The sequence below is a fragment of the Caretta caretta genome, chromosome 2, assembly GCF_965140235.1.
Source record: "Caretta caretta isolate rCarCar2 chromosome 2, rCarCar1.hap1, whole genome shotgun sequence".
Classification (NCBI taxonomy): Eukaryota; Metazoa; Chordata; order Testudines; family Cheloniidae; genus Caretta; species Caretta caretta.
Window position 1 is genome coordinate 89,438,539 of NC_134207.1, and position 27,515 is coordinate 89,466,053.

At 45.9% G+C, this 27,515-nt stretch overlaps 1 protein-coding gene across 6 annotated transcripts in view; it reads left to right on the forward strand.

Moving 5' to 3' along the window:
• RALBP1 (ralA binding protein 1) overlaps positions 1-27,515 on the forward strand; it is a 67,102-nt gene that overhangs the window by 21,422 nt on the left and 18,165 nt on the right. For 2 of the 6 annotated variants that reach the window (XM_048840259.2, XM_048840260.2), the window contains exons 2-3: positions 7,491-7,782; positions 24,517-24,975. In XM_048840259.2, the coding sequence (XP_048696216.1) occupies positions 7,539-7,782; positions 24,517-24,975 (703 nt within the window). In that variant the 5' untranslated portion in view covers positions 7,491-7,538. Of the gene's footprint in view, positions 1-698; positions 772-7,490; positions 7,783-23,882; positions 23,972-24,173; positions 24,266-24,516; positions 24,976-27,515 lie in introns of those variants that run through there. The other 4 variants (XM_048840261.2, XM_048840264.2, XM_048840263.2 and 1 more) reach the window with 4 other exon arrangements.

The following is a 27,515-nucleotide window of genomic DNA, read 5'->3' on the forward strand; positions in this document are numbered from 1 at the left end:
TACTGGTCTCGGAGTCAGGTTTGAGTTCTATTTCCCGCTGTCATGACCTTAAATAAGTCACTTAACTGCTCTGTACCTCAGTTTTCTCCTCTATAAGGCTTTAATACACTTATGTTTGTAAAGTGCTTTGCGTTTTTTTTCTCTTCCTGCTTGTTTGTTTAAAAGCGAAGCTGATGTTTGTTACTAGAGTGCTTTTGTTCCAATAACAGTGTTCCTTATTTCCTTGAAGGATGTGTTGTTTCCTTAATTTGTCCTGGTCTTTTTGACCTAAGGCCTAAGATAATGAGTACATTCTGTACCCTAGGTTTTGTTTTTGTGAAGCTGTCATTAAACAAGGTATCCCAGGGTGGTTGGTAGCCTGGGAAAATACTCCCATTTTGTTTCCTTCTCTTGACTTCTTAGCTTTTAGCACTCTATTTCTTTGTAACAACTAGAGTTTGGGAGAGTATGGAGAAAACAAATTAAGTTTTGAGGCCATATGCAGTGCTTCTGGTGTAGACCTGCAGAGTACTTGCTACTGTAGTAGAAATTCTCGATTTACCTGTCCATCTACTTCACTCTACATAGCAGTTGTTCTGAAGAATAGCAGTGAAGTGTGCAATCACCACTTCTCATTTGCCCCTGTTGTGATCAGGACAAAGGCATGGGACTGGCTCAGCACAAAGAAATAATGAAGCATTCTGTGCCGAAAGTGTGTATGGTGTGCAGAAGACAGGCCCAGCCCTGAATGTGGTATGGTTAAGAGCTTCAATCTCCATGACCCATGTTGTTGTAAGTGTGGCTGATACCACCGCCTATTATTAAGATTGCCTGACGCTTCCCATTATAAGACCCCTTTTTGTGTTCTTTATAACTTTAAACACTTGGGATGGCATATTTCTGCCTCAGATTCCAAATGTTTTGGAAAATGTAAGCCAAAACGGTTCAGCCATTTTCGAAAATGAGGTTAGGGGAAAATACATTTGTTTGGCCCATTCTGGTGACCTTTTCTTTTAAAAGCTGTAGTACACCTATGTTTTGGTGCAGGGACTTGAAATTTGGAAGGACTACATTAATACAAACTAGGTGTCTAATTCATGCTAGTGGGGAATACATGGGGCAGTTACACTGCTACGCTTCAGTATGCATTGCAGCTCATACCTCCACAGACCACATTGCAGGGACGTGTAGACAAGCCTGTACATTTGAGCAGCTAATTTCCCCAAAGATTCCATCCGCGCAGAACTGAACAGGATTTCCCCTGCGATTGCAGCTCTGGGCTGCTGCAAATCATGTCGGGTCCAGGCCCCTCAACTGAGTGCAGGGAGACTCTCTTATGCTGTCAGTCAGTGGTGGATTAGCCACTGGGCCAACGGGAGCCCCGTTGTCCAGGAGCCCCGGAAAAGTTGGCGCCCCTGACCTGCTCCGCCTACCCACCGCTGCTGCTGGGGTTTGGGATCTGGGTGCTGGGGCTTGTTCCGTTCCACCTACCTGCCTGGCACTCCTGCTGGGGAACAGGGTCAGGGCATGGGGGTTTCCCTCGCCCACCTAGCGCTCCCTGCTGGCAAGCCGAGTATGGTCGCATGGGCTTGCCCCACTTCGCATACCTGCCTGGTGCTCCTGCCGGGGAGCAGGGCATGGGGGTTTACTTTGCCCTCCCAGCACTCCTGCTGGGGAGCGGAGGAAGCCCCAATGTCCTGACCCCGCTTCCCGGCAGGAGCACTGGGCAGAGCGGGGGAAGCCCCTGCACCCCAACCCTGCTCCCCGGTTGGAGAACCGGGTGGGAGGGGGAAGCCCCCCAACCCTGCTTCCCAGCAGGAGCATAGGAGAAGGGCGGCGGGGTGGGTCCCTACTTGCTTTGGCCCAGGGCCCCACAAAACGGTAATCCACCTTTGCTGTCAGTGACTCTTACACTGTCAACGATCCCCAAGGCAGTGTAGAGGAGGATGCTGCCTTATCTGAATGCAGAGGGAGCAAGGACTGCATCTTTGGGGGAAGGAGAGAGAGTAGATTGGGACAAGGAGCTTGGGGCTGTGGGAGGAGTCTGGCAGTGTGGGGACAGGTAAATTGAGACTGGGAATTGGCAAAGGGAGACTGAGACTGGGAGACTAAAAGATGATGAGCAAGGAAGGAGTCTGGAACTGGCTGGGCAAGGAAATGGTCATAAAAATCTTTGCCCACTAGAGTATGCTCTCCTCCAGAGCCAGGAATAGAACCCAAGATTCCTGAGTCTCACCACTCCTCTGCTGTCAGCAAATATCTGTAAAACCCACTGGCATAGTGTTCCATCCCCCTCATGCTAGTCCACATAAAGGACAACAGTTTACTATTGCCATCAGTTACGCTGTTAGCTCAAATGGCAGAGGTTCTTGTGGTGAATATAAAGGTTCCAACTCTGCTGATGACCCATGTGGATGTCAATATGATCCCAACATAATGGATTCTTTTTCAATTTGCTTTTTTAAAAACCTAGGAAATTCCCCACACAACTACATTAAAAGAACATTTTCAGGGTTTCCTCCCCACTCTGAACTCTGGGATACAGACGTGGGGACCTGCATTATTTTTTACCAGCTTAGGTTAAAAACTTTCCCAAGGCACAAATTCTTTCTTGTCCTTGGATGGTATTGCTGCCACCACCAAGTGACTTAGATAAAGGTTTAGGAAAAGGACCACTTGGAGTTTCCAACCCAGGCTTCTAATCATAATTCCATGATCTCCTCACCCAAAATATCCCCCCAGCCGCCTTCACCTCCTTTCCTGGGGAGGCTTGAGAATAATATGCCAACCAAATAGGTAAACAAGGTGAGCACAGACCAGATCTGTGGGTTTTTAGGACACTAAAAACCAATCGGGTTCTTAAAAGAAGAACTTTATTATAAAGAAAAAAGTAAAAGAAGCACCTCTGTACAATCAGGATGGAAGGTAATTTTACAGGGTAATAAGATTTAAAACAGAGGATTCCCCTCTAGGCAAAACTTCAAAGTTACAAAAAACAGGAATAAACCTCCCGCTTAGCATAGGGAAGATTCACAAGCAAAATTAGTCCTTCAGCACTGTATGAAGGGTTACTGTGCTGTGGGAGGTGCCATCTTTTGATGAGATATAAAACTCATGCCCTGATCACAAGAGTAGGGATGTGAATCCTGGTGTCTCGGCCAAATTCTAATTGAGAATTAAAAGTTACATTTAGATTCTGCTCTATTAAACAGCTTCTGTATTCCACCCTATAGATGACGGCATTTCATTGGTGGGTGAAGTGATTTTCCTGTCACTTGAGGTATTATGAGGTTAATTTTCTAGCATTTTTAAAGTACTTTGAGATGCACAACTGAAAGATGCCATGGAAGTACAAGGCAGTGTCATTATTCATACCAAGTACATTTTTATGGATTGCAAGCTATGATGTTGGAAATGTTTTGGATGATCACAAGTCTTAAATCCCAGGAACTCCTAAATATTTCTATTACAGAGTATATATTATTACAGGAGAGCAGTCACTTGTTTACATCAAAAACAAATTAGCACAAGTTATTGAGGGGATTTGATTATTTCATAGCCCTAATTCAAATAAGAAAAACACAAGACAAACAGGAAACAGTTATGAAAGATAGGTTTCAGAGTAGCCGCCGTGTTAGTCTGTATTCGCAAAAAGAAAAGGAGTACTTGTGGCACCTTAGACACTAACCAATTTATTTGCGCATAGCTTTCGTGAGCTACAGCAAAGATAACACCATTGAAATAAGAAAAATTAGTTGTGTCCTTTGGCTAAGAATATAGTCTAACGTATATGATCATTTATTTAGGGTTATTTTCACTCCCAGATAATTTTGTACATTTTGTTCCCCTGAATGAAGGTTTATCTAGTTACTTTTAAATGGGATTGTTCTCTGCTTACATTGGAGTGGTGAGGATTTCTCACTATAGTGCAGGGGTCTCAAACGTGCGGCAGCCCACAGAGTTTTTTTCTTGCGGCCCGCCAAGCTCCCCCGTCCCCTTTTTGACTATACTTTTGTATTGTTGTATGAAAAGGTTTCAGTGATGCGGCCCTCGGGCCAATGTATTAGTCCTCATGTGGCCCTTGTGGTGATTTGAGTTTGAGATCCCTGCTATAGTGTGTGTGTACATCACTGAGCAGGAGCTCCAGATCTGCTGACTGCATGGAGTTTGTTACATTGAAACCAAAATACTAATTTTTGGAAGCACTCCTCTGGCAACTAGCATACTCTTCATGCGGAAGTCAGTTCATCATGACTCTGTTCACATTTCATTGTAAACCCATAATTCTATTCTCTGAGTCTTTGTCCAAGCACACCAGTAGGTGTAGGAATGGAGAGCCTCCTGCACTGGGGAAGCAGGGAAAGCAGTAAAATGGAAAGGTTACATTTCAGGATGACCATTTAGATTCAAGAGGCCAAATTCAGCAAAAGCTGAAGCCATTACCCTATGATCCCACTGAGAGTTACCAAAAGCAACTACAGCATTTGCTCAAGAAACTTCCTGAAAAAGCACAAGATCAAATCCGCACAGACACACCCCTGGAACCCCGACCTGGGATATTCTATCTACTACCCAAGATCCATAAACCTGGAAATCCTGGGCGCCCCATCATCTCAGGCATTGGCACCCTGACAGCAGGATTGTCTGGCTATGTAGACTCCCTCCTCAGGCCCTACGCTACCAGCACTCCCAGCTACCTTCGAGACACCACTGACTTCCTGAGGAAACTTCAATCCATCGGTGATCTTCCTGATAACACCATCCTGGCTACTATGGATGTAGAAGCCCTCTACACCAACATTCCACACAAAGATGGACTACAAGCCGTCAAGAACACTATCCCCGATAATGTCACGGCTAACCTGGTGGCTGAACTTTGTGACTTTGTCCTTACCCATAACTATTTCACATTTGGGGACAATGTATACCTTCAGATCAGCGGCACTGCTATGGGTACCCGCATGGCCCCACAGTATGCCAACATTTTTATGGCTGATTTAGAACAACGCTTCCTCAGCTCTCGTCCCCTAAAGCCCCTACTCTACTTGCGCTATATTGATGACATCTTCATCATCTGGACCCATGGAAAAGAAGCCCTTGAGGAATTCCACCATGATTTCAACAATTTCCATCCCACCACCAACCTCAGCCTGGTCCAGTCCACACAAGAGATCCACTTCCTGGACACTACAGTGCTAATAAACAATGGCCACATAAACACCACCCTATACCGGAAACCTACTGACCGCTATTCCTACCTGCATGCCTCCAGCTTTCACCCTGACCACACCACACGATCCATCGTCTACAGCCAAGCTCTGCGATACAACCGCATTTGCTCCAACCCCTCAGACAGAGACAAACACCTACAAGATCTCTGTCAAGCTTTCTTACAACTACAATACCCACCTGCAGAAGTAAAGAAACAGATTGATAGAGCCAGAAGAGTTCCCAGAAGTCACCTACAACAGGACAGGCCTAACAAAGAAAATAACAGAACGCCACTAGCGGTCACCTTCAGCCCCCAACTAAAACCCCTCCAACGCATTATTAAGGATTTACAACCTATCCTAAAGGATGACCCAACACTCTCACAAGTCTTGGGAGACAGGCCAGTCCTTGCCTACAGACAGCCCCGCAACCTGAAGCAAATACTCACCAACAACCACATACCACACAACAGAACCACTAATCCAGGAACTTATCCTTGCAACAAAGCCCGTTGCCAATTGTGCCCACATATCTATTCAGGGGACACCATCACAGGGCCTAATAACATCAGCCACACTATCAGAGGCTCGTTCACCTGCACATCCACCAATGTGATATATGCCATCATGTGCCAGCAATGCCCCTCTGCCATGTACATTGGTCAAACTGGACAGTCTCTACGTAAAAGAATAAATGGACACAAATCAGATGTCAAGAATTATAACATTCATAAACCAGTCGGAGAACACTTCAATCTCTCTGGTCACGCAATCACAGACATGAAGGTCGCTATCTTAAAACAAAAAAACTTCAAATCCAGACTCCAGCGAGAAACTGCTGAATTGGAATTCATTTGCAAATTGGATACTATTAATTTAGGCTTAAATAGAGACTGGGAGTGGCTAAGTCATTATGCAAGGTAGCCTGTTTCCTCTTGTTTTTTCCTACCCCCCCCCCCCCAGATGTTCTGGTTTAATTTGGATTTAAACTTGGAGAGTGGTCAGTTTAGATGAGCTATTACCAGCAGGAGAGTGAGTTTGTGTGTGTATGGGGGTGGGGGGGATGTGAGAAAACCTGGATTTATGCAGGAAATAGCCCGACTTGATTATGTAAAGAGTTGTCACTTTGGATGGGCTAGCACCAGCAGGAGAGTGAATTTGTGTGGGGGGGTGGAGGGTGAGAAAACCTGGATTTGTGCTGGAAATGGCCCACCTGATGATCACTTTAGATAAGCTATTACCAGCAGGACAGTGGGGTGGGAGGAGGTATTGTTTCATATTCTCTGTGTATATATAAAGTCTGCTGCAGTTTCCACGGTATGCATCTGATGAAGTGAGCTGTAGCTCACGAAAGCTCATGCTCAAATAAATTGGTTAGTCTCTAAGGTGCCACAAGTACTCCTTTTCTTGTTTAGAGTATACTATGACTCACTCCTGTGGAGGGCAGAGTTTCTGCTGCCACTCTCTGAAATTGTGCTGGTTTGGGAAGAATTTTACTTCTGGCCAGGAGCTCTGCTATAGGGAACCTCTGAAGGGAGTATCTGCGTTAGTGGACTTCATGGCTACCTTGGCCATGCCTCCCTAACAGGCAGCTTGCCCAAATTTTGGGTTCTGCTAACCCATTATGCCCCTATTTTGTAAGCGAGGTTGTGGTTGTTTTGCACTAGATCAACCCCGTCCTCCTTGATTCTCTCCCCCTTCCCTCCCTTCCCACTTACACCACCGTAAGCTGGAGATGAATTTGACCTCACTCTTTTCATATTGGAGCAGGAAAAGCAAATTCTTGTTTGCATGTAGGCAAGATAATTAATTGGAGAAGAGAATGAGCTCTGGATGGGAGTGGTGGGACCTGTAGAAGGTACTCATGATCACTGCCAGCCCTCATACGAGAGTAATTTGTGTGAAAACTAGAAGTGTAAATTCCAGTAAACCTTTCAAACAAACAAACAAGAACTAAAACCACCACCTAATTTAAGAAGTAGAAGCTTCTAGGATAATTTTTTTTAACAGGTATTCAGATCTGTTGATATTTGAAATGGCAAATCTTAAATATTTTAGCCTTTTCCACTTTAACTGTCTAATAGATCCCTCAGTACATTTGTATAACAAGGCTGCAGTTCAGTAATTGTCAGATCCTGCAGACGCTTACTGCTTAATATAGTACCATGAGCGGTCCCATTGACTGTCTCATTGTAATAAACATTACTACTGCTACTGTTTGTAGGATGGGGATCTAAGGAGATTGTTTAAAAAGCATTGATTGGAGCATTTTGGAGACCTTGTTTGTTTTTTCTGTTGTAGGTGTGATGGACAGGTGACAGATTTTTCATTTTGTGACAGGGAATCAGAATGACTGAGTGCTTCCTGCCTCCTACCAGCAGCCCCAGTGAACATCGCAGAGTGGAACATAGTGGGGTTCTTGCCCGTACCCCCAGCTCTGAAGAAATCAGCCCTACAAAATTCCCTGGATTGTACCGGACTGGTGAGCCTTCACCACCTCATGACAACCTACATGAGCCTCCAGATATAGTGTCTGATGATGAAAAGGAGCATGGGAAGAAGAAAGGAAAATTTAAGAAAAAGGAGAAAAGAAGTGAGTAGACAGTCTTACTCCATGTGTGTGATCTCTCTAACTCAGTGTTTCTCAACCTGGGAGTCTGGGACAGGTTTAGGGGGGTCACGAGCAGGGCCAGCGGGAGGGCGTGGGAAGCAGAACAATTGCCTCGGGCGGCCCTGCAAAGCTAATTGACATGTTTTGCGGGACTGAAGCCTGGAGCCCTGAGTTTGAGATAGGGGGCTGCAGTGTGTGTGTGTGTGTGTGTGGCGGCGGGGAAGGAGTCCATAACTTTTTTTAAATCCAAAAGGGGTCGCCAACACAAACAGGTTGAGAAACACTGGTCTGACTCCTTCTTTCTTTTCATGCCTGAATTATGAGCTATGCTGGTCTCTCATTAAAAAAAAATAATTTTTTTTTGTTTTTAAATATCTTACTTCTTTCTAGGAAAGCTAATGAGCAACTTTATCCAAAGTTCAAGACATTGCTCGGTCAATTGCCTGGCAATGGGTACTTCTCATTCCTCTCTATTTTTTCAGACACATTCCTCAGAGTCTGAAGAGAAAATGGGGTATGTCTTCACTGCAGAGTTAGCCCATGTGTTGCCCCTGAAGGTTCCGTCCACAAAGAAAAACCTCTTACCTGGGTTTGAGGGCACTTTAAGCCCAAACTAGCAGCCACAGCCGAGCACATAGGCATGAGCTTGGGTTTGGCTTCAGTCCAGGAACCCACCTCCTGTTAGTGTTCTAATCCTGTCCCACAGTTCCACCTTGGCTGTACTTTCTTGTTTTATTCCTCCATTTCTCTGCACTGCATTTTTAATCCCATGTGTACCTGCTCCATTTCTGCTGCATTTGAACTGATATACTATCGGAGAAATCCTCCTCCTGTATTGCCAGTTTACCAGAAGCTGACACCAGCCCTCTGGTAAAGGTTTTGTGTGATAAAATCTGTAATTTGGGGAAATATATGCAAAATGACATATGTTTAGTGGATGGGAAAGAAATGGAGAGGCAGACAAGTCAGTCCATTAGGTGTGAATTGCTTTGGTTTGCAGACTGAATTTCTTAATGAGACAGGATGAGTGAGGTAATATCTTTTATTGGACCAACTTCTGTTGGTGAGAGACACAAGCTTTCCAGCCACACACAGCTCTTCTTCAGGTCAGGTATTCAGAGAGTCACAACTAAATGCAAGTGGAACAGATTGTTTAGCATAAGTAGTTAGCACGTATTCAGGCCCCTCTGCCTTGAATGTTCCCTTAGCCTGGGCTAACTGCAGTGAAGACATACCTTGAGAAAGGAGTTCCCAGGCATGTTTCCAAGTTCTGACATAATAGCTGCATGCCTGTAAAACAAAGCACTTTGGTGTCAAATCTGTTTAATTGTCCAAAAATGGATACGTCCAGATTTAAATTATTTCTCTAATTTTTAAAGTCAGAAGGGTGAAAAATTAACTTAATCATGTAATTTTTTGTTGTGGAATCGCTCAAGGTTTGTGTGTGCGTACTGTATGCTTTTTGAGGTGTAGTGAAATGTGCACTGTGGTTACTTAGTTAAGCCTAGTCACATAGCCACAAATTATGGGCCTGATCATGAAATGCCATATTAACTATTATGTATATTATGGTGGTGCCCAAAATGAGCAAGCAAATTGTAAGATAAGCATGTTAAAAAACAGACCGAGAAAGGGAGGGGGAAAGTGGTGCTGTGGCATTTCCTGCCACAAAATCATTTTTAAAAACTGCAGCTTTCACAGCAAAAATTGTTTCTAATCCTTAGAGTTGTGAAGAAAACTGTGGAAACACAAAATGATTGTAAACTTGGTACAGTGATAAGAAAAGGAGTACTTGTGGCACCTTAGAGACTAACCAATTTATTTGAGCATGAGCTTTCGTGAGCTACAGCTCGCTTCATCGGATGCATACCGTGGATACTGCAGCAGACTTTATATACACACAGAGATCATGAAACAATACCTCCTCCCACCCCACTGTCCTGCTGGTAATAGCTTATCTAAAGTGATCATCAAGTTGGGCCATTTCCAGCACAAATCCAGGCTCTCACCCCCCCCCCCTTTTTTTTTTCCCGAGGACACACGCACACAAACTCACTCTCCTGCTGGCCATAGCTCATCCAAACTGACCACTCTCCAAGTTTAAATCCAAGTTTAACCAGAACGTCGGGGGGGGGGGGGTTGTAGGAAAAAACAAGGGGAAATAGGCTACCTTGCATAATGACTTAGCCACTCCCAGTCTCTATTTAAGCCTAAATTAATAGTATCCAATTTGCAAATGAATTCCAATTCAGCAGTTTCTCGCTGGAGTCTGGATTTGAAGTTTTTTTGTTTTAAGATAGCGACCTTCATGTCTGTGATTGCGTGACCAGAGAGATTGAAGTGTTCTCCGACTGGTTTATGAATGTTATAATTCTTGACATCTGATGAGTGGAGGGTGAGAAAACCTGGATTTGTGCTGGAAATGGCCCAACTTGATGATCACTTTAGATAAGCTATTACCAGCAGGACAGTGGGGTGGGAGGAGGTATTGTTTCATGATCTCTGTGTGTATATAAAGTCTGCTGCAGTATCCACGGTATGCATCCGATGAAGTGAGCTGTAGCTCACGAAAGCTCATGCTCAAATAAATTGGTTAGTCTCTAAGGTGCCACAAGTACTCCTTTTCTTTTTGCGAATACAGACTAACACGGCTGTTTCTCTGAATCTTGGTACAATGATATCTTCCTGAGTCTTCCGACAGCCTAAAGCAGTGGCTCAGAGAGAGATTAACTGCCTCACTCCCCACAACACATTGCTAAGTCTGAAACCTTAAAGATGACAGTTTAAATGTCAACACTTGCAACTATTCACTGCTGTTCATTTTGTCAGAAACATCCAACTAATGTGCTTACTCCACAATCCCTAACTGCCTCCCTAGGTGCTAAAAGTATCACCTTCACCAGTGACTACTTATGACACACAGTTATATCTTGTCAATAAAAACATGTCATTGAAAACATGAAGACAGTATCAAGTACAGTCAACTCATATTAAAAAGCGCACAGGGACTACTGTACTTGTAATATTCAGATTCATATTTAATTAAATGGGAATAAACATTCACGTAGAGTTAAGGTAGTCAGGTGGTAGCACGTGCTCTTCCAGAATGTCAAGTTCAGCAAAACTCAAACTTCTGAAAACTAGAAAATGCAGAGTTACGGTAAATTCCCATGCAACCTTAACTTTGCCCTTTGGAGCTGACAGTAGCCACTGGGAATTATCTGTGTCATGCTGTCTTGCCTGGCTCATGACCATGAGTACCAGCCTCAGGGCAGACTGTCAAAAAGCAGAGCACGGACACCCCAAACTAGTTGTATGTTCTATAATTAGATTTCACCAACCTGGTAACAAGTGTGAACTTTGAAAGCACTGTAACAGTCTTATCATGGAGTTACAGACAGTCCCCTTGGGCATTCCAGTCTGTGTTGCCATCACTGCAAGCTGGACTATGTGATAGATCAGGGGTGGGCAAACTACAGCCCATGGGCTGGGTCCAGCCCATCAGAGTTTTTAATCCAGCCCTCGAGCTCCACTGAAGCTTGCAGCGCTTCACCCGCTCGGCGCTTGCAAGCCCCTGTGCCCCGCTGCCGCTCCCCAGCTGGAGCACCAGGTGGCGGAGTGGGGAAAGTAATGGGGTGGGCCTGGATAATAAGTGGGTGGGCCACGGCCCACCTGTGGCTACGCCCCTGGAGCAGTGTCTTTTCGGATTTAAAAAACATGTCGCTGTTGCAGCTCTTTTGAAAATGAGGCCCTAACATACAGTTTGTGTTCAGACAGGAGCAAAATGTTGTGGTAAAATCAACAAACAGCTCAGTAATGTACTTTTCTAGCAGCACATTGTTTAACAGAATTATTATAATAGCGTTGATTTTGAAACAAACTTGTGTTGTCCCTGTTTGAACATGAATTGTTATTTTTGTGAGTATTCATGGCCCACCATACCATTTCCATACCCAGATGTGGCCCTCAGGCCAAAAAGTTTGCCCACCCCTGTGATAGATGATCACTTTACACCAAAAATAACAACAGTATTCAGGTTACTCCCAGTCACTATCCTCAGGTCAGTTGTACTCAGATCTCAAACCAAAGACAATGCCTGTAGCCAATCCTGTTATAAACTAACTAAAGCTTTGTTAACTAAGAAAATAAATGAGTTACTTACAAGGTTAAAACAGGAAACATACACGCCAATGAGTTACAGTCTTAGATTTGAAAAGGTAACATAAGCTTCTATAATAAGCAGCTCTGTATGTCCTTAGGGCTGACTCATGCCAAGCGGCATGGGAATCTCTTGTTTAGGAATCTTTGCCCTTCAGAGTCCAGACAACATAAAAATCCAGTTTCTCCTTGTCAGGGATTTTTATCCCTTTCACCCCAGAATCCAAACTGATGAGGTGCGTTCATGCACGTCTCCCCTTCCTGGAGGGAGTGAGGAATGCAGTCAACAAGGTCTTTGTCCTTTGATGCTACCCGATGCCTCCTTTGCCTTCAGTGGACCATCTTGTGTGCAGGACAAGCACTTTTCCTTAATTAATGCTGCTTTTCCTGTTTGGTGAGTTACACAATTAGAGGTTTTACAATGCAAACACTTAGTATAACTTTATACCATGTGATACAGATATTATAAGTAAAATTAATACATGCAGCATCCTGCAAGCATTCCATAAAGTCTAAACACTAAACATGTTCTTATAACACTAATATATCTTTTAATTGTACTAACCCACAGGTGTGCCAGACTGTTTTAAACTATGCATTTGTCAGTGTTCAGTGAGGCCCTGGGCCTTTGGTATGAATTGGCATCTGGTCTTCCAGCATCAGAGTCTGCATGCAGTCTAGCTGCATTCACTATGTGACCTATAGCTGTATGATGGAGGGAAAAGTGGAGCTGCTTGGAAGAGCTGTGGTTTGATATGAGGAGATCTGGGTCTGAGTCCCCGATGTGTATTATCAAAGGAAGGAGGTGCATGTGTATCTTGAGGTTCCAGCCTGCATTTTTTCAATACAGAACTATATAAGTTGTTTCAGTAGCAGGGCACTGGGGTCTTCTTGCCATGGGTGTTGTCAGTAGTGAGGTGGGATATGAGAGCAATCTGTGCATTTAATGATGGGTGGGGAAGGTATAGGTTTAGGTAGTATCCTGTGCACAAATGTGAAGGGGTTGTAAGAGGGTATGAAGTGGTTGTTAAATTTTCAAGGGTGGTATTCTGTCAGGGGAGTAGGCTCAATGTTTAAGTGTAGGAGAGGTGCAGGTAGCACCGGTCCATTACAGTGAAGAGGCAGAGTGGGAGTGTGTGTGTTATGGGCATTGTGTGTGAGGCATTGATCGAAAAGGACAGAGTTCAGGCTGTGTGGGTGTTTACCAGGTGCAAACACTTTAGAATTCTCCCAATAATTTTCTGTAGACTGGACTCTGAGTGTGGGGGTTTTGCATATGCATCTTGAGAAGTGCTAGATCCTTATAAAGTATCTCCCTTCTCAAGGCCAAAACCAAAAGGTTGTAGGGTTCAGCTAACAGGAGGATTCTCTGGAGGCTCTTCCCTTCCCCAAACAGTCTCCTTTCTCACAAGCAGGGCGTTCCCTTTCTTCCTCTTACCCCCACTTGTCACCTTGGGTGGAAGCCCAGTGGTCTGAAACTCCTTCTTTTCAGTATCTTCAGGGAGTAGCAACAGGCCCATTCTTCTTCTAGTGCTTGTTCATGTCCATTCCGTATTCGGTGTGCGCGCACTGCGTGCACGAGCGTCAGAAACTTTTTCCCTTAGCGGCTCCCGGCGGGGCCCCCTGAGTGGTGCCACTGCCCTGTGCATATATACCCCGCTGGCCCGACCCCCTCCAGTCCTTTCTTACCATCCATGACAATGCTGGAACAACCTCTCTCTCTCTCGTAGAAGAGCAGTCCCTTCGCCTTTAGAGTAGCTGGTATCAGTTGGTTAACATACTTATTGCGGACACTTAAGTCATTAGGAGCTTGGAGGCTTCCAGCACCCGCTGCGGGGCATGCCGCAAGCCCACAGCTTCAAGGCTTGCGCCACGTGCCGCAAACCTATGCCAGTTAGTGACCCCCACGATTCGTGTCTACGTTGCCTGGGGGACGGACATCAAACTGAACGGTGAAGGATTTGCAAGGTGTTTAAGCCAAGAACAAGGAAAGAAATAGACTTTCGTCTACAGCAGCTGTTGATGGAGCTGCATTGCAACCGCCAGGCCCAGAGCACCAACGCCGACTCAGGCTTCCTTGGTGCATAGTGCCCCGGAGCTACTGAGAGACCCGGCACCGGCTAAGCACCGTAAACTGTTGCCCCAGAGCGCCAGGCTAGGCCCTGGCACCGCTCATCCTCCCTGGTGCAGCCCCCAGCACAGCCGAAAGGAAGGCGTGGTCATTCCCGCACAGGAGGCCAGCGCCTCCCAAGGCCCCGAGTGCCAATAAGAGCAGGAAGGCCACAGTACTGGCGCTGATGCCAACAGTTCCAGCAGCATGAGCCCCACCGAGCCCAGACTTAAGTGAGCTCAGTGTGAATGATAGGCTCGAGGGCATAACGGATCAGCCCTCTACACCTGGCACCTTTGAGGCTGCAAAGGACCTCATCGAGCTGTTGGCGGCAAGCCCCCTCCCGTTTGGGGAGAACCCTTCAGCACCCATGCCTTGGGTGCCGTCGAGGGGTAAGCCGGCAGTGGTGTGCCGCTTGAGGACACCGTCCCAGCACCACTCCTGGAGTTGGTCCCGGTCAAGCGCCAACTCCATGGACTCACAGTTGCCAGTGGCCCAGAAGGAGATTGCTGCACTGGCAGTGGGTTGGCGCGAGGAAGCACCGGAAAGGGCACGCCACTCCCCGGCACCACCCAGTGACTGGCACCAGGAGGAGTCGAGACCGCCCTCTCCAGAGGACTCCCGCAGATGGTCCCAGTGCAGGGAACGCCGGTACCAGTCCCGGATCCGGGGATACCAGAACCGCTCCCGCTCAGCCAGGAGCTCTTTGTTCTCCTGCCGGCGCAGATCATTGGCACCACCATGGCCTTTGTGATCAGCATCGCCGCAGTCCAGTGCCGACTCCGGCTGCTATACCTACCTGCACTGAGCCCCGGACAACAGGGACCTTCAGGTGGGCTGGCAACCCCAATGAGGGCCGCCAGGCCCTTGGCCCTTCTGGACCCCCTAGGCCTATCAGGAGCGACAAGGGGCCCTGTCCAGGGCAAGTTACTTGGTGCAGCAGTCCCGGTCCCCACACCTATGCCAGACGGTGCCAGAGGCTACAGTATCCAGGCCTCCAGCATCCCCCCAGGATAAACGGGAGAGACCAGCACCGAGTCCAGTGCTGTCCCATGGACTCCCGCCCCAGCCTGAGCCGGAGGCCCCTCCCACAGGAGAAGGGGAGCAGGAGGACCAACCAGGCGGGGGTCGAGCTGCTGCTAACTCCTCGTCTTCCCCGAAAGAGGCAGTGGCGGGTACAGAGGTGTCCAGCCCTCCATTGATAGACCATAGAGCCCACCAGGAATTGCTGCGCAGGGTCGCCCAGAACTTGGGGTTGCAGGCCGAGGAGACAGTTGAGCAGGAGGACCCCATGGTGGACATTTTGAACCCCGAAGGTCCATTCAGAATAGTGCTCCCACTCATTAAGACCATTCAGTCCAACTATAAGACTATGTGGTACACCCCGGCCTCCAGCACTCCAATGGCCAAGGGAGTGGAGCATAAATACTTTGCCCCTTCTAAGGGCTATGAGTTCCTATTCTGCCAACTGAGTCCATGCTCCCTAGTGGTCTCAGCGGTAAACGAAAGGGAGCGCCATGGACAGCAGGCCCCGGCCCCTAAGGCTAAGGAGGCGAAATGCCTGGACCTTTTTGGCAGAAAGGTGTACTTATCTGGGGGCCTTCAGTTGAGGATTGCGAACCAGCAGGCCATCCCCAACAGGCACAATTTCAACTCCTGGGCAGTGGTGGGGAAGTTTAAGGACAACCTCCCACAAGGTTCCCGACAGGAGTTCACGGCCCTGCAGTAGCCAAGACCTCTCTCCAGGCTTCCCTGGATTCGGCAGATGCAGTGGCTAGAACGATTGCGTCCAGGGTGGTCATGAGGTGCTCGGCGTGGCTCCAGGAGTCAGGTCTGCCACCTGAGGTCCAGAATACACTCCAGGACCTCCCCTTGGAAGGGTCCGGGCTCTTCTTGGACCAGACAGACACGAGGCTGCACAGCCTCAAGGACTCGCGAGCTACGCTTAAGTCGCTGGGTATGCACACCCCGGCGACCCAGAGGAAGCCCTTTAAGCCTCAGCCTCCCCTTCAATGCCAGTACCAGCCTCGCCATAGGCATGAGCCTTACCATAGGTGAGGCAGGGGTAACAGGCGACGGCACAACAATAGTAACAATAATGCACCGGGCCAGAACGAAGGCCAGTGTGCTCGAGGTCAGCGTACCAGACCAGACCAGCCACCAGATCCGTCCCCTTGTTTCCTGAACCACCTGTCCTGTTTCTCCCATGCGTGGTCCACCTTTACATCAGACCGTTGAGTCTTACGCACGGTGCAGAATGGGTACTTGCTGCAGTTCACCTCCCTCCCCCCCTCTCACCTCCCTTCCCCGTCCCTCTTCAGGGACCCCTCTCACAAGCATTTTCTAGAGAAGGAAGTCCGCTCGCTGCTAGAGGCGGTGGCGGTAGAGATGGTGCTGCACAGCCTAAAGGGGAAGGGGTTCTACTCCCGGTACTTCCTCATCCCCAAGACCAAAGGGGGCTTTCGCCCCATCCTAGACCTGCGCGGGCTCAACAAGTTCCTGGTCAAGACCCAGTTCCACATGGTCTCTCTGGGCACCATCATCCCTTCCCTGGATCCGGAGGACTGGTACTCTGCCCTCGACATGAAGGACACGTACTTTCATATCACCATCCACCCAGCACATCGGCGGTTCCTACGCTTCACCATGGGCCGAGAACATTACCAGTTTGTGGTTCTCCCGTTCGGTTTAGCCACGACCCCAAGGGTGTTCACAAAGTGCATGGCGGTGGTGGCAGCCTTTTATGGAGGCAGAGAATCCAGGTGTATCTGTACCTCAACGACTGGCTCCTGGCGGGCCGATCCGAGGCGGAAGTGCCAGGCCATGTGGAGGTGGCCCTGAGATTGTTCTGCAAGCTAGGGCTCCTGGTCAACGTCCCGAAGTCCATGCTCATACCCACGCGAAGAGTGGAATTCATAGGGGCAGTCCTGGACATGGTGCAGGCCAGGGCAAGCCTTCCAGTATCCCGATTCTGGGCTATCCAGCAAGCGGTGGCCTCCCTGCGCCAGTTTCTAATGACAACAGCCAAGTGCTGCCTGCGGCTGCTGGGCCACATGGCAGCATGCATGCATGTGGTCAGGCATGCCAGACTGAGACTCAGGACGCTGCAGGCATGGCTCGCTCAGGTGTACCGCCCAGGCAGGGACCCCCTGGACTTGGTAGTGATAGCCCCAAGGGACATGCTGGACTCCCTGCTGTGGTGGCAGTCCCAGCCTATGGTTTGCGAAGGCATCCCCTTTGCCACCCCACAACCGGACCTGACGCTGGTGATGGATGCGTCAGACCACAGATGGGCAGCTCACCTGGGGGCCGTCATGACGCAGGGTTTGTGGTCTGGAGCAGAGCGATCACTCCATATCAATGTGAAGGAGCTCAGGGTGGTTCGTGTCGCCTGTCAGACCTTTCACGCCACTCTGAGTGGTCACAGCGTGACCGTTCTGACAGACAACACTACTGCCATGTTTTATATAAACAAGCAGGGTGGGGCTCGTTCCTCGCCACTCTGTCACAAGGCTCTCCTCCTCTGGGACCTTTGCATAGCCCATGTGATTCACCTCGAGGCCTATCTCCAGGGGTGTGGAACGAGCTGGTGGACTCCCTCAACAGGTCGTACCGCATGCATGAGTGGACACTCAGGATGGACGTTGTGCTTTCGCTCTTCCGCAGGTGGGGGTTTCCCCGGGTAGACCTGTTTGCCACCAGGGCCAACGCCCAGTGCCCGCAGTTCTGCTCATTCCAGGGCCGCAGCCCGGGTTCACTCGCGGACACGTTTTGCGATCCCGTGGAGAGGGGGCTTGATGTATGCCTTCCCCCCCCCGCTCCCCTTGGTGCACAAGGTCCTGCTCAAGGTGCGTGGGGACAGGGCAGCGGTGATCCTCATTGCCCCAGCCTGGGCTCGCCAGCACTGGTACATGTAGCTCCTAGAGCTGTCGATGGAGGTCCCAGTAGTCCTGCCCCTACACCAAGACCTCATTACACGGGACGGCGGGCGGTTTCTCCACCCTGACCTACAGTCACTGCACCTGACGGCGTGGAGGCTCTGTGGCTAAATGCCCTAGAGAGCCAGTGCTCCCTTCCCAGGCAACAGATTCTGCTTGGCAGTAGAAAGCCCTCTACCAGTGCGGCCTATATGGCCAAGTGGAAAAGGTTCTCATGTTGGTGTGAACCCCGACAGGTGCAGCCGTGCCAGGCCCCGGTGCAGGCCATCCTGGAGTACCTCCTGCACCTCAAGCAGCAAGGGCTAGCCCCGTCCTCACTCAGAGTGCACCTGGCGGCCATCTCCGCCTTCCATCCGGGGTTCTCAGGGGGCACGGTGTTTTCCCACCCAATGGTGGGGCAGTTCCTTGAAGGGTTGGAGAGGGTGTTCCCGTACTCCCACCCCCCAGGCCCACCATGGAACCTTAACCTGGTCCTCTCTAAACTCATGGGACCCCCATTCGAGCCCCTTGCTTCCTGTTCTCTCCTCCACCTTTCCTGGAAGGTGGCATTTCTGGTTGCCATTACCTCGGCCGGAAGGGTGTCCGAACTGAGGGCCCTCACGTCTGAGCTACCATATACGGTATTTCACAAGGGCAAGGTGCAGCTCCGGCCACACCCCAAGTTCCTCCCTAAGGTGGTCTCCCAATTCCATCTGGACCAGGACATTTGTCTGCCAGTGTTCTTCCCGAAACCCCATACGGACCCAAGTCATTGCAGCTTGCACACCCTGGATGTGCGTCAAGTGCTGGTGTTCTATTTGGAGTGCCCCAAGCCCTTTCGCAAATCGGCGCAGCTGTTTGTGGCTGTAGCTGAGAAGGCGAAGGCCTCCCGGTGTCGGCGCAGCAGATTTCGTCTTGGATAAGAAGCTGCATCCAGGCGTGCTATGAGTTCGCAGGTGTTCCGGCCCACTCAACCAGGGTGCAGGCGACTTCCACGGCTTTCCTGTCACAGGTCCCGATCCAGGAGATCTGCAGAGCAGCCACCTGGTCCTCAGTGCACACCTTCACAACTCACTACGCAATCAACCAGCAGGCCAGAGAGGACGCGGCCGTTGGCAGAGCGGTCCTCCGAGCGGTTTTTCCGTGACTCCTACCCTCCTCCAGAGGTAAACTTGTGATTCACCTAATGTGGAATGGACGTGAACAAGCACTTGAAGAAGAAAAAATGGTTACTGACTTTTCTCGTAACTGTTGTTCTTCGAGATGTGGTGTTCACGTCCATTCCACGACCCACCCTCCTACCCCTCTGTCAGAGTCGCCGGCAAGAAAGAACTTGAGAGGGTCGGGCTGGCAGGGGTATATATGCACGGCAGAGTGGTGCCACTTGGAGGGGCCCTGCTGGCCTGACGGGAGCCGCTAAGGGAAAAATGTTCCGACTCTTGTGCACGTGGTGCGCGCATACCTAATGTGGATGGACATGAACAACACAGCTCGAAGAACAACAGTTACAAGCAAGTAAGTAACTGTTTTTTTTCAGTTGGCAAGGATGAAACTTTCCCCATTCCACCCTGAGTTTAGTTCTTGAAGCAATGAAAGAGTAGTTCTCTCTGCAAGCTTATTCAATCATTGATCTCTCTTTGAAGTGTCAGCAGAGGTGGACATTATAATGATAGGTTTTTTTGAGGTGGACACTTGTCCATTAAGAATTGGAATGAGACCAACTCATCTTGCTCAGCTAACATTTGATTTCTGCCAACCCAATATTGTCTTGAACTGATGTCTTAGAAGAAGAGCTCTGTATACTGTTTTCCGATTTGTGAGATATAAAGTCCCTAGGATTCTCTTACCTTGTGTCAAGCTGTCTAGAGTGGCTCACGACTGACAGTACCAACCACAGGGCAGACTGTTAAGAAGCAGGGCACAAACCTCAAATTGGTTGTGAGTTCTATAATTAGATTTCACCAACCAGTATCAACTGTGAACTCCTCAAGCACTATAACAGCCGTAACAAGGAGTCACACCAGTCCCCTTGCGTACTTTGGTCTATCTTGCCTCCCAAGCAAATTTACCTTTGTGATAGGTGATACCTTACACCAAAAATATTCAGATTATTCCCAGTACCAAAGGTTCAGTCACTCCAGGTCAGTTGTACCTCAGATGTCACACTAAAGACAACGCTTGTAGCCAATCCTATAATAAAATAACTAAAGATTTATTAACTAGGGAAAAGAAACAGTTATTTACACAGTTAAAGCAGGTAAGCAAACATACACAAATGAGATACTTTTTGAAATTTAAGACTAATAGAAGCTGCTGCAATATGTAAGGTTTGCATGTCCTTTAGAGCTAACCCAAGCTAAGCAGCTTGGGGATCCCTTGCTTATGCTTAGAAATATTGCCCAAATACCAAGCAGCATAGTGATAGAGTTCCTTCTAGTCCGGGACTTTCATACCCTTCCCCTAGAGTTCAAATTGATGTACAAGTTTTTGTGCCTGTATCTTCTTCATGGGTGTGTGTGTTGGGGGGGGATCAGCGAAGTCTTTGTCCTTTCATGGTTGGCTTATTTGGTTTCAGTGGGCCTTCTTGTGTGGAGGACCAGCACTTTGCATTAATTAATGCCTCTTTCCTATTTGGTGAGCTACACAGTTACAGTGCAAACACTTAATATAGCTTTATACCATGGGTAAGGCTACGTTTTAGTCACGGGTATTTTTAGTAAAAGTCATGGACGAGTCATGGGTCATAAACAAAAATTCATGGGCCCGTGACCCGTCCATGACTTTTCCTGGGCGACAGCACGGCGGGTGCTGGGGGAGGTGGCCCGGGACTGCCACAGGTACTGAGGGGTGGGGAAGGTTGGCAGGGCTGGCAGGAGCTTCCTACCTGGCTCCGTGTCCCTGCAGCTCCTAGTGGCGAGGGCCAGGGCAGGGGCTCCGCTGCTCCTGCCACAAGCTCCAGCTGCCACAGCTCCCATTGGCCAGGAACCACAGCCAATGGGAGCTGTGGAGGTGGACCCCCCTCTGCTGCCTTGGAGCTATGGGGGGGGCCATGCCATTGGGAGCCGGGGAGTCCCCCACGCCAAGGGGGGGTAAGTGCCCCCGCACTCCCCTGCCCCTAGCCCTGTGCCCCCTCCCAACACCCAAACTGCTATTGCTGGTCCAGGGGCTGCCTGGCTCAGGCAGCCCCTGAGTCAGCACCAGCCGCTGCAAAAGTCACGGAGGTCACAGAATCCATGATCTCTGTCACAGACTTGCAGCCTTAACCATGGGATACAGATGTTATATTTGAGATCGGTAAATGCAGCACACAAGAAGCATTTTATCAAGTCTAAACACTAAAAACATTCTTATAAACGTAACATCTATTTTAACAATGCTAACACACAGGTGAGCCAAACAGGTTTCCAGCTCTCCATTTGACATTGTTCAGTAAAGCATAGGGGCCTTGGCATGAGCTGGCACCTGGTCTGCCAGCATCACCCCTTTATGTTCATTATCTCTTCTAAGGCACGTCTACATTATGGTACCACAGTCATGGTGCCGCAGCTGTGCCGCTGTAGCAACATAGGGTAGATGCTTCTCACATAGATGGAAGGTGTTTTTCCAGCAGTGGAGTTAATCCGTCTCTCTGTCAACCTAACTGCGTCTACACCAGTGATTCAGTCGACCTAACTATCGAGCCAAGGGCTCACATTTTTCACAGCTGTGAGCAATGTAGCTAGGTTGATCTAGTTTTTAAATGTAGACCAGGCCTGAGCTTGTGGATTTGTACTTTTGCTTTGTGACATTCTCTCTTTGCTGGGAGAAACTGTGCTATGAATGTAGGTTCTGCTTTGCTCTTCTAAAACTAATAAAATCCTTTACAATGAAAATAAAGCAAAACACTTACTTCAACTTCTGGTGCTTCCCACACCCAAGGGAGAGCAATAGCCTGAATGTGAACTTAGAATCTGGAGGGCTTTATGTATTAAATAACATAATTATGGAGTGACCTACTTGTTTGTTACCAAATTTTGGCACAAGTCTAGTAATAGACAAATTGGGGAGGGAGAGGGGGAATGAAAAAAGCCATTACAGAAGCTAAATATGCATGCATCTCTGTTCCATCCTTATATATATATATATAATATGCATTTTTATGTAGATATAGAAGTACAGATATTTATGTGTATTCATGTCAGGGTCACACATAGGATCAGTGTACTCATAACTTCCTTCTGTTCTAAACTTGTTTTTCATCCTACCTCTTCTTGCTTACTTAAAACAGACCTACATATTTTTAAATCAATTAATTGTAGAGACACATGCAGAATGCTCCAAAGAGCTAAAATTAGAGGGCTGGTCAACTAATAAATTATTTAAAATATTTGTTGGGTCAAACACCTGACCCACTTAACATATATATCTGGCTCCCTGTGATAGAATGCAAGATTTAACTTTAAAGAAATAAAATGGACTCTTAGCTCTTGTTGTATAGAGAGCCTTCTAGACATGAAGAGAGTATAACCAACAAAGAACTGTTTTCCTGAGACTGCAGAAAAACTGAAACATTGGCTCTAAGATATGTTAACTGTCTCCACTCATCTCAGTATTATAATTTAAGCCTATAAACTACACTGTATGAGTCAGATTTAGCCTGGATTGCACAATTATGCAACTCTGTACACAAATTGGGTTAATCATATATCCAAGGGATTAAAGGATAGAAATAGTGGTTGTCCTAAAAGTGTCCAGAACCACTCTTTGACTAATGGTGAATGTGATAAAGTAATCCTATTAACTAAAGTTTAGCTACTACTTATGGACTACATTTTATCCTGGAGAGATCTGCAAACCTCCCATGGTTATCAATGGGATTTCTTCTGTGGTTCATGGGTAGTATATGTTCCTGAACTTGGAGACTTGACACACACACAGCCAAATGAAAATATGAAATTTGGCCCTCTTCACAGAATGGGTTTAACTTGCTTGATTTAACATATGACTTTGTTTGATCCCTTGAAGCCAGGGCACACCACTTTCACCAGCATGCACTGTGCTGATGCTTCTACATTAGCCAGTTAATCCCCCTGGAACATGGAACTTGGAGTATTTTTGAGGGAGGTAAAGGAGGGTGTGCTGGTCAAGTAATTTCAGTTTATTTAGTATACCTCAGTTCTGTGTATTTAAAATATTTTATACAGATTACATTTTGGGGATTTTAATATAAAAACTTTGCAAAAACTATGTTGTCTATAGAGCAGCTTAGGGAACCTGCCATCAAGCCTGTCTAAATTATGCTGGGGCCCTTCTAGCCCTTGGAGCAGCCCAGGATCAGAAGGACACAAGGTGGTTTAAATCCATCTTAGCCCTGTAGATGCAAGCATACAACGTCACACACGGTGCCTGCTCTGAGGACCTTGCAAGCCAAGTAGTGTAAAATAAATAAATAAATAAAAATCTAAAACCATGTCCATTAAGAAATGGCGCTTGACTTAACTCTGTCCTTCCCTCATGCAAATAATAGGCCAGTTTCATGTTCCAGGAGTTTTTGACTAATGGAACAATATCAGGAAAACCTCATTCAGGAATATCACATCCGAGATAGAGCTGATTATCCACAGCTTTAATGGAACCTAAAAACTACATATTGCATGTAAAATCTCTGCTTTGTTGAACCCATTTCTTGTTTACTTTAGCTCTTTGGAGTATTGAGCATGTAAACCTATAATTAGGTGGCTTAAAGAAACCCTTCCAATCCACCTTTAAAGATTTTCCTGTTCTTGCCTAGAGGATAGGCAGGGCTAGCTGCAGAGGTGTATCTTATAAAAACTCTTGTGCATATATTTCAGAGACAGTACCTTGTATTTTGCAGCTGAAGCGTGGTGTTGTTAGGCTGTGACTTTGGAGTTGCAGTCTCTCACAGGCTACATAAGGCAAATGTAGAACTGCAGTAATAGGTAATATGTCAGTACAGTTGGAACAACTTTACTTATCTAATGAAAAAGTAAGTTTCCCCCCTTTTTAATGATATTTTGATCTGAGGCTAAAATGTAATAATTTCACACTCCTCCTAAGAAGATTCTTAACGTTTTCAGAAAGGGAGTGAGCAATTAAGTGACTCTACCCTTTGCATAGTCATTTATTAAAGCTGTACTTGTGTAGCAGATGATTTTTCATAACAGCAACTTTTATACTATTGATTACAGGAACATAGAAGTTGCCAGACAGTTGTTTTATTTTGCATTTCCTTGACTATTAAGTGGACAAATAGCACGTAAGATGGACATTGTCATACTGAGTAAGTATTTAAAATACCAAATGTTTAGGTGATTCATGAGATGAGTTCATATTGGACATAACTGTGAAACGCTGATTTAATAATTGCCCTACTTAACGCTGTAAAAAGAAAAATGGATCTTTTTTAGTTGTAGGCAGGTACCGTGTCTCTTTCAATATTACCCTTTACCCCTTTTTTTCTCCTTCTAGACTTTTTTTTAAAAATAAATTAAAGCAGGTGATAACTTTCTGCCACTCTCTTTCTCCCAATAGCGGAAGGTTATGCTGCCTTCCAAGAGGACAGCTCTGGTGATGAAGCTGAAAGTCCTTCCAAGTTGAAGCGGTCCAAAGGAATTCATGTTTTCAAGAAACCCAGCTTTTCCAAAAAGAAAGAAAAGGATTTTAAAGTAAAAGAAAAACCCAAAGATGAAAAACATAAAGATGACAAACACAAGGAAGAAAAACATAAAGAGAAGAAGTCAAAAGACTTAACAGCAGCAGACGTTGTAAAACAGTGGAAGGAGAAGAAAAAAAAGAAAAAGCCAACTCCAGAGCCAGAGGTACCTCAGATGGATGTTCCAAGTCTTAGGCCGGTGTTTGGGATTCCTTTGGCTGATGCAGCAGACAGGACCATGATGTACGATGGCATTCGCCTGCCAGCAGTTTTCCGTGAATGTATAGATTACATAGAGAAGTATGGCATGAAATGTGAAGGCATCTACAGAGTTTCAGGTATACTGGGCGCATCTAAGTGCAGATTTTCAAGGCTTTACCTTTATTTGTCCAAAAAAACCCATGAATATAGTACTTTGCTTTTCTCTACACATCCACTCCACATGTATAGTTTTATTCATTTAATTTCATAAAAGACTGCAATTTCAGTGAAATTAACTATGTAATTGTAAACCAAGCTATGGATTTGAAATTCCTGAAAGATAGCTTACGCGATGGTAGAGAAAAAAATTCTACGTTCTTAGCCTGTGGAGTAGGAGATGGTTAAGTTACAAAACCAGTCTCATGGTGTAAGGGAAGGGAAAGGTTTATCAGATGCACAGGTGTTCAGTATTGAACCTCTCCTTCTCCAATGTTTCCATAGCATGGTCACCCACTTGCTGAAGGTAGCAACAAAAAGGTATATGGTTTGGTCTTTTTGATGGGTGGAAACTAGGTATGTAGCATAACATGCTTTGGAGTCAAGCCATAGCTGCTAAAACGTTTTGATCAGCGCTTGGGGTTATTTTGAGTATATTACTCCTTTATTAGAAATAAGATACAGTTCTAGCTAATGAAAATGGAAATTTGGTAGGGAGTTGAAGTAATAAATAGGTTACTCCTGACTTTGCTTTCCCCATCCACTTTCATTCTAATTTTCTTCCAAAACGAACTTAAATATATACAAAACCTTTCTTTTTTTCTTTCAGTAAATCCACTAGTAATGTAGAACAGCAGTTGAGAATTTCAGCTTGGATTTGAAGAAACACACTGGTAGTAACATCAAGATAATTAGCAGCCTTAGTTGTATAACATTGATCTACATACAAGTACCAATGATTTTAGTCATTATTTAAATATACAGATATATTTGATTTGTGAAAGCCACCTGCAATATGAATCGTGCAAATATTCCAAGTATCTGAGCTGTAGAACAAAAAAGGACAGAAAATAAGAAAAAGCATTTAGAGCAAGTAAAATATGTATTATCTAAATCTATAAAATAGCACAGGGGAGTAATTTTAAAGGCTTTATTAAGATACCTGCATTCAATTGATGTGCATGGAATTTGTTGGGGATGCAAAGATAAGGCAATAGTCAAAACTGTTTCTCAGACCTTGTATTTCAGAGCATTCAAGTGATCACAATGTCCTGCGGAAATATAACATGGTGTGGGGTTTTGTTCTGTGACCTATTTTTGAGCTCTCTCGGCAGTCTCTTGTGCAGCATCCCCCTCCTCTCTTGTGAAAGAGAGTTCAAATTAAGCTTATTAGTTGAATCAGATTCCTCATTCCTTTACTATGCAGATGTATTAGTTTACGCAGTTGCATATGATTTCACCCTATACTGTATTTGAGGCTAGGGCATAACAGCAAAAACAGTTCCTCATAATTTGAGGTCTGGAAATTCTGTGCCTAGGATGATCTTCATTTTCCTTGGATAGCCTTTTCTTTCTTCACAATATGCTGTCCAGTTCTGGGTCTTTTGGTGGGAAACACATTTAACCCACCACGCTTACCTTATAGCCATACCAAAATTCTCAGTTTTAGATTCCTCTGTACATTTCTGCAGGGTGAACTGAATTAAATAATCAATATTAATCATGATTTAAATCAGTACACAGGAAATCTTGTTTTGATTAATCGGTTTTAATTGTGGTTTGCATTTGTAATTTTTAATTACCTTCCTAAAGAAAGGTTGATTCTCATTGGCTAGTAACAATTAAAACGTGTTGATTTACAAGTGAATATAGCCTTAAATTTGGTGCTCATTTTTGCTAACCAGGAGGATACACTATATTATGCACATTTATTTAAGCAGTTATATAACTTAATTTATATTTATTCAAATTCTTCCTTATTATATTTTGCTGTGGTTAAAAACAGCAAATGATGCATTTTTTATTTATTAGATGATTAATTTTTTACTTATGATTTGTGTCAAGCTCTATAAGAATGGAAATTCATTCAGGGTTATTTTTTAACGTATTTGTCACACTCTATATGTATGAAAATTCAATTAAAAATTCACAAACAGCATTTTAATAAATAAAGCTACCTTAAATGTGATCAATACAGAAGCAAAAAAAAGTTTATCAAAACATGTTTTGCATTTAAAACTAATTTACCAGACTAAGTATTATCTATATTTAGTGAATTGAACTGATTGTTTCTGGTCACCATGTCCTTCTAGATTTTAGAACTAGTAGATCTTACCCTCTTAGTCCCAGGTTTTTATTCATAGATTGGAAAAGGAAAACCAGCTTCCCTGCTTTTTCAGTTCCCGATTGGTTCTTAACTTTGAACGAACGAGTCATTGAACGGAACTAGTTGAATAAACTGAAATGAAGAAAATATTTTCTTTGCTCCTGCAGAAGAGACTACTACTACTATCAAATGCTGGTTTAGTAAACTCTGGTTCCAGGTACTCAGCCAGTTCAGTGGTTTGACCTTCTGTAAAACTTGTCAGCAAACGTACTGCTTAATATTATTTTTGTACTTAATTTAAATTATTTTAATAGATTTTAAAATGGTTAGGCCTTAATATAGATTGCTAATTTC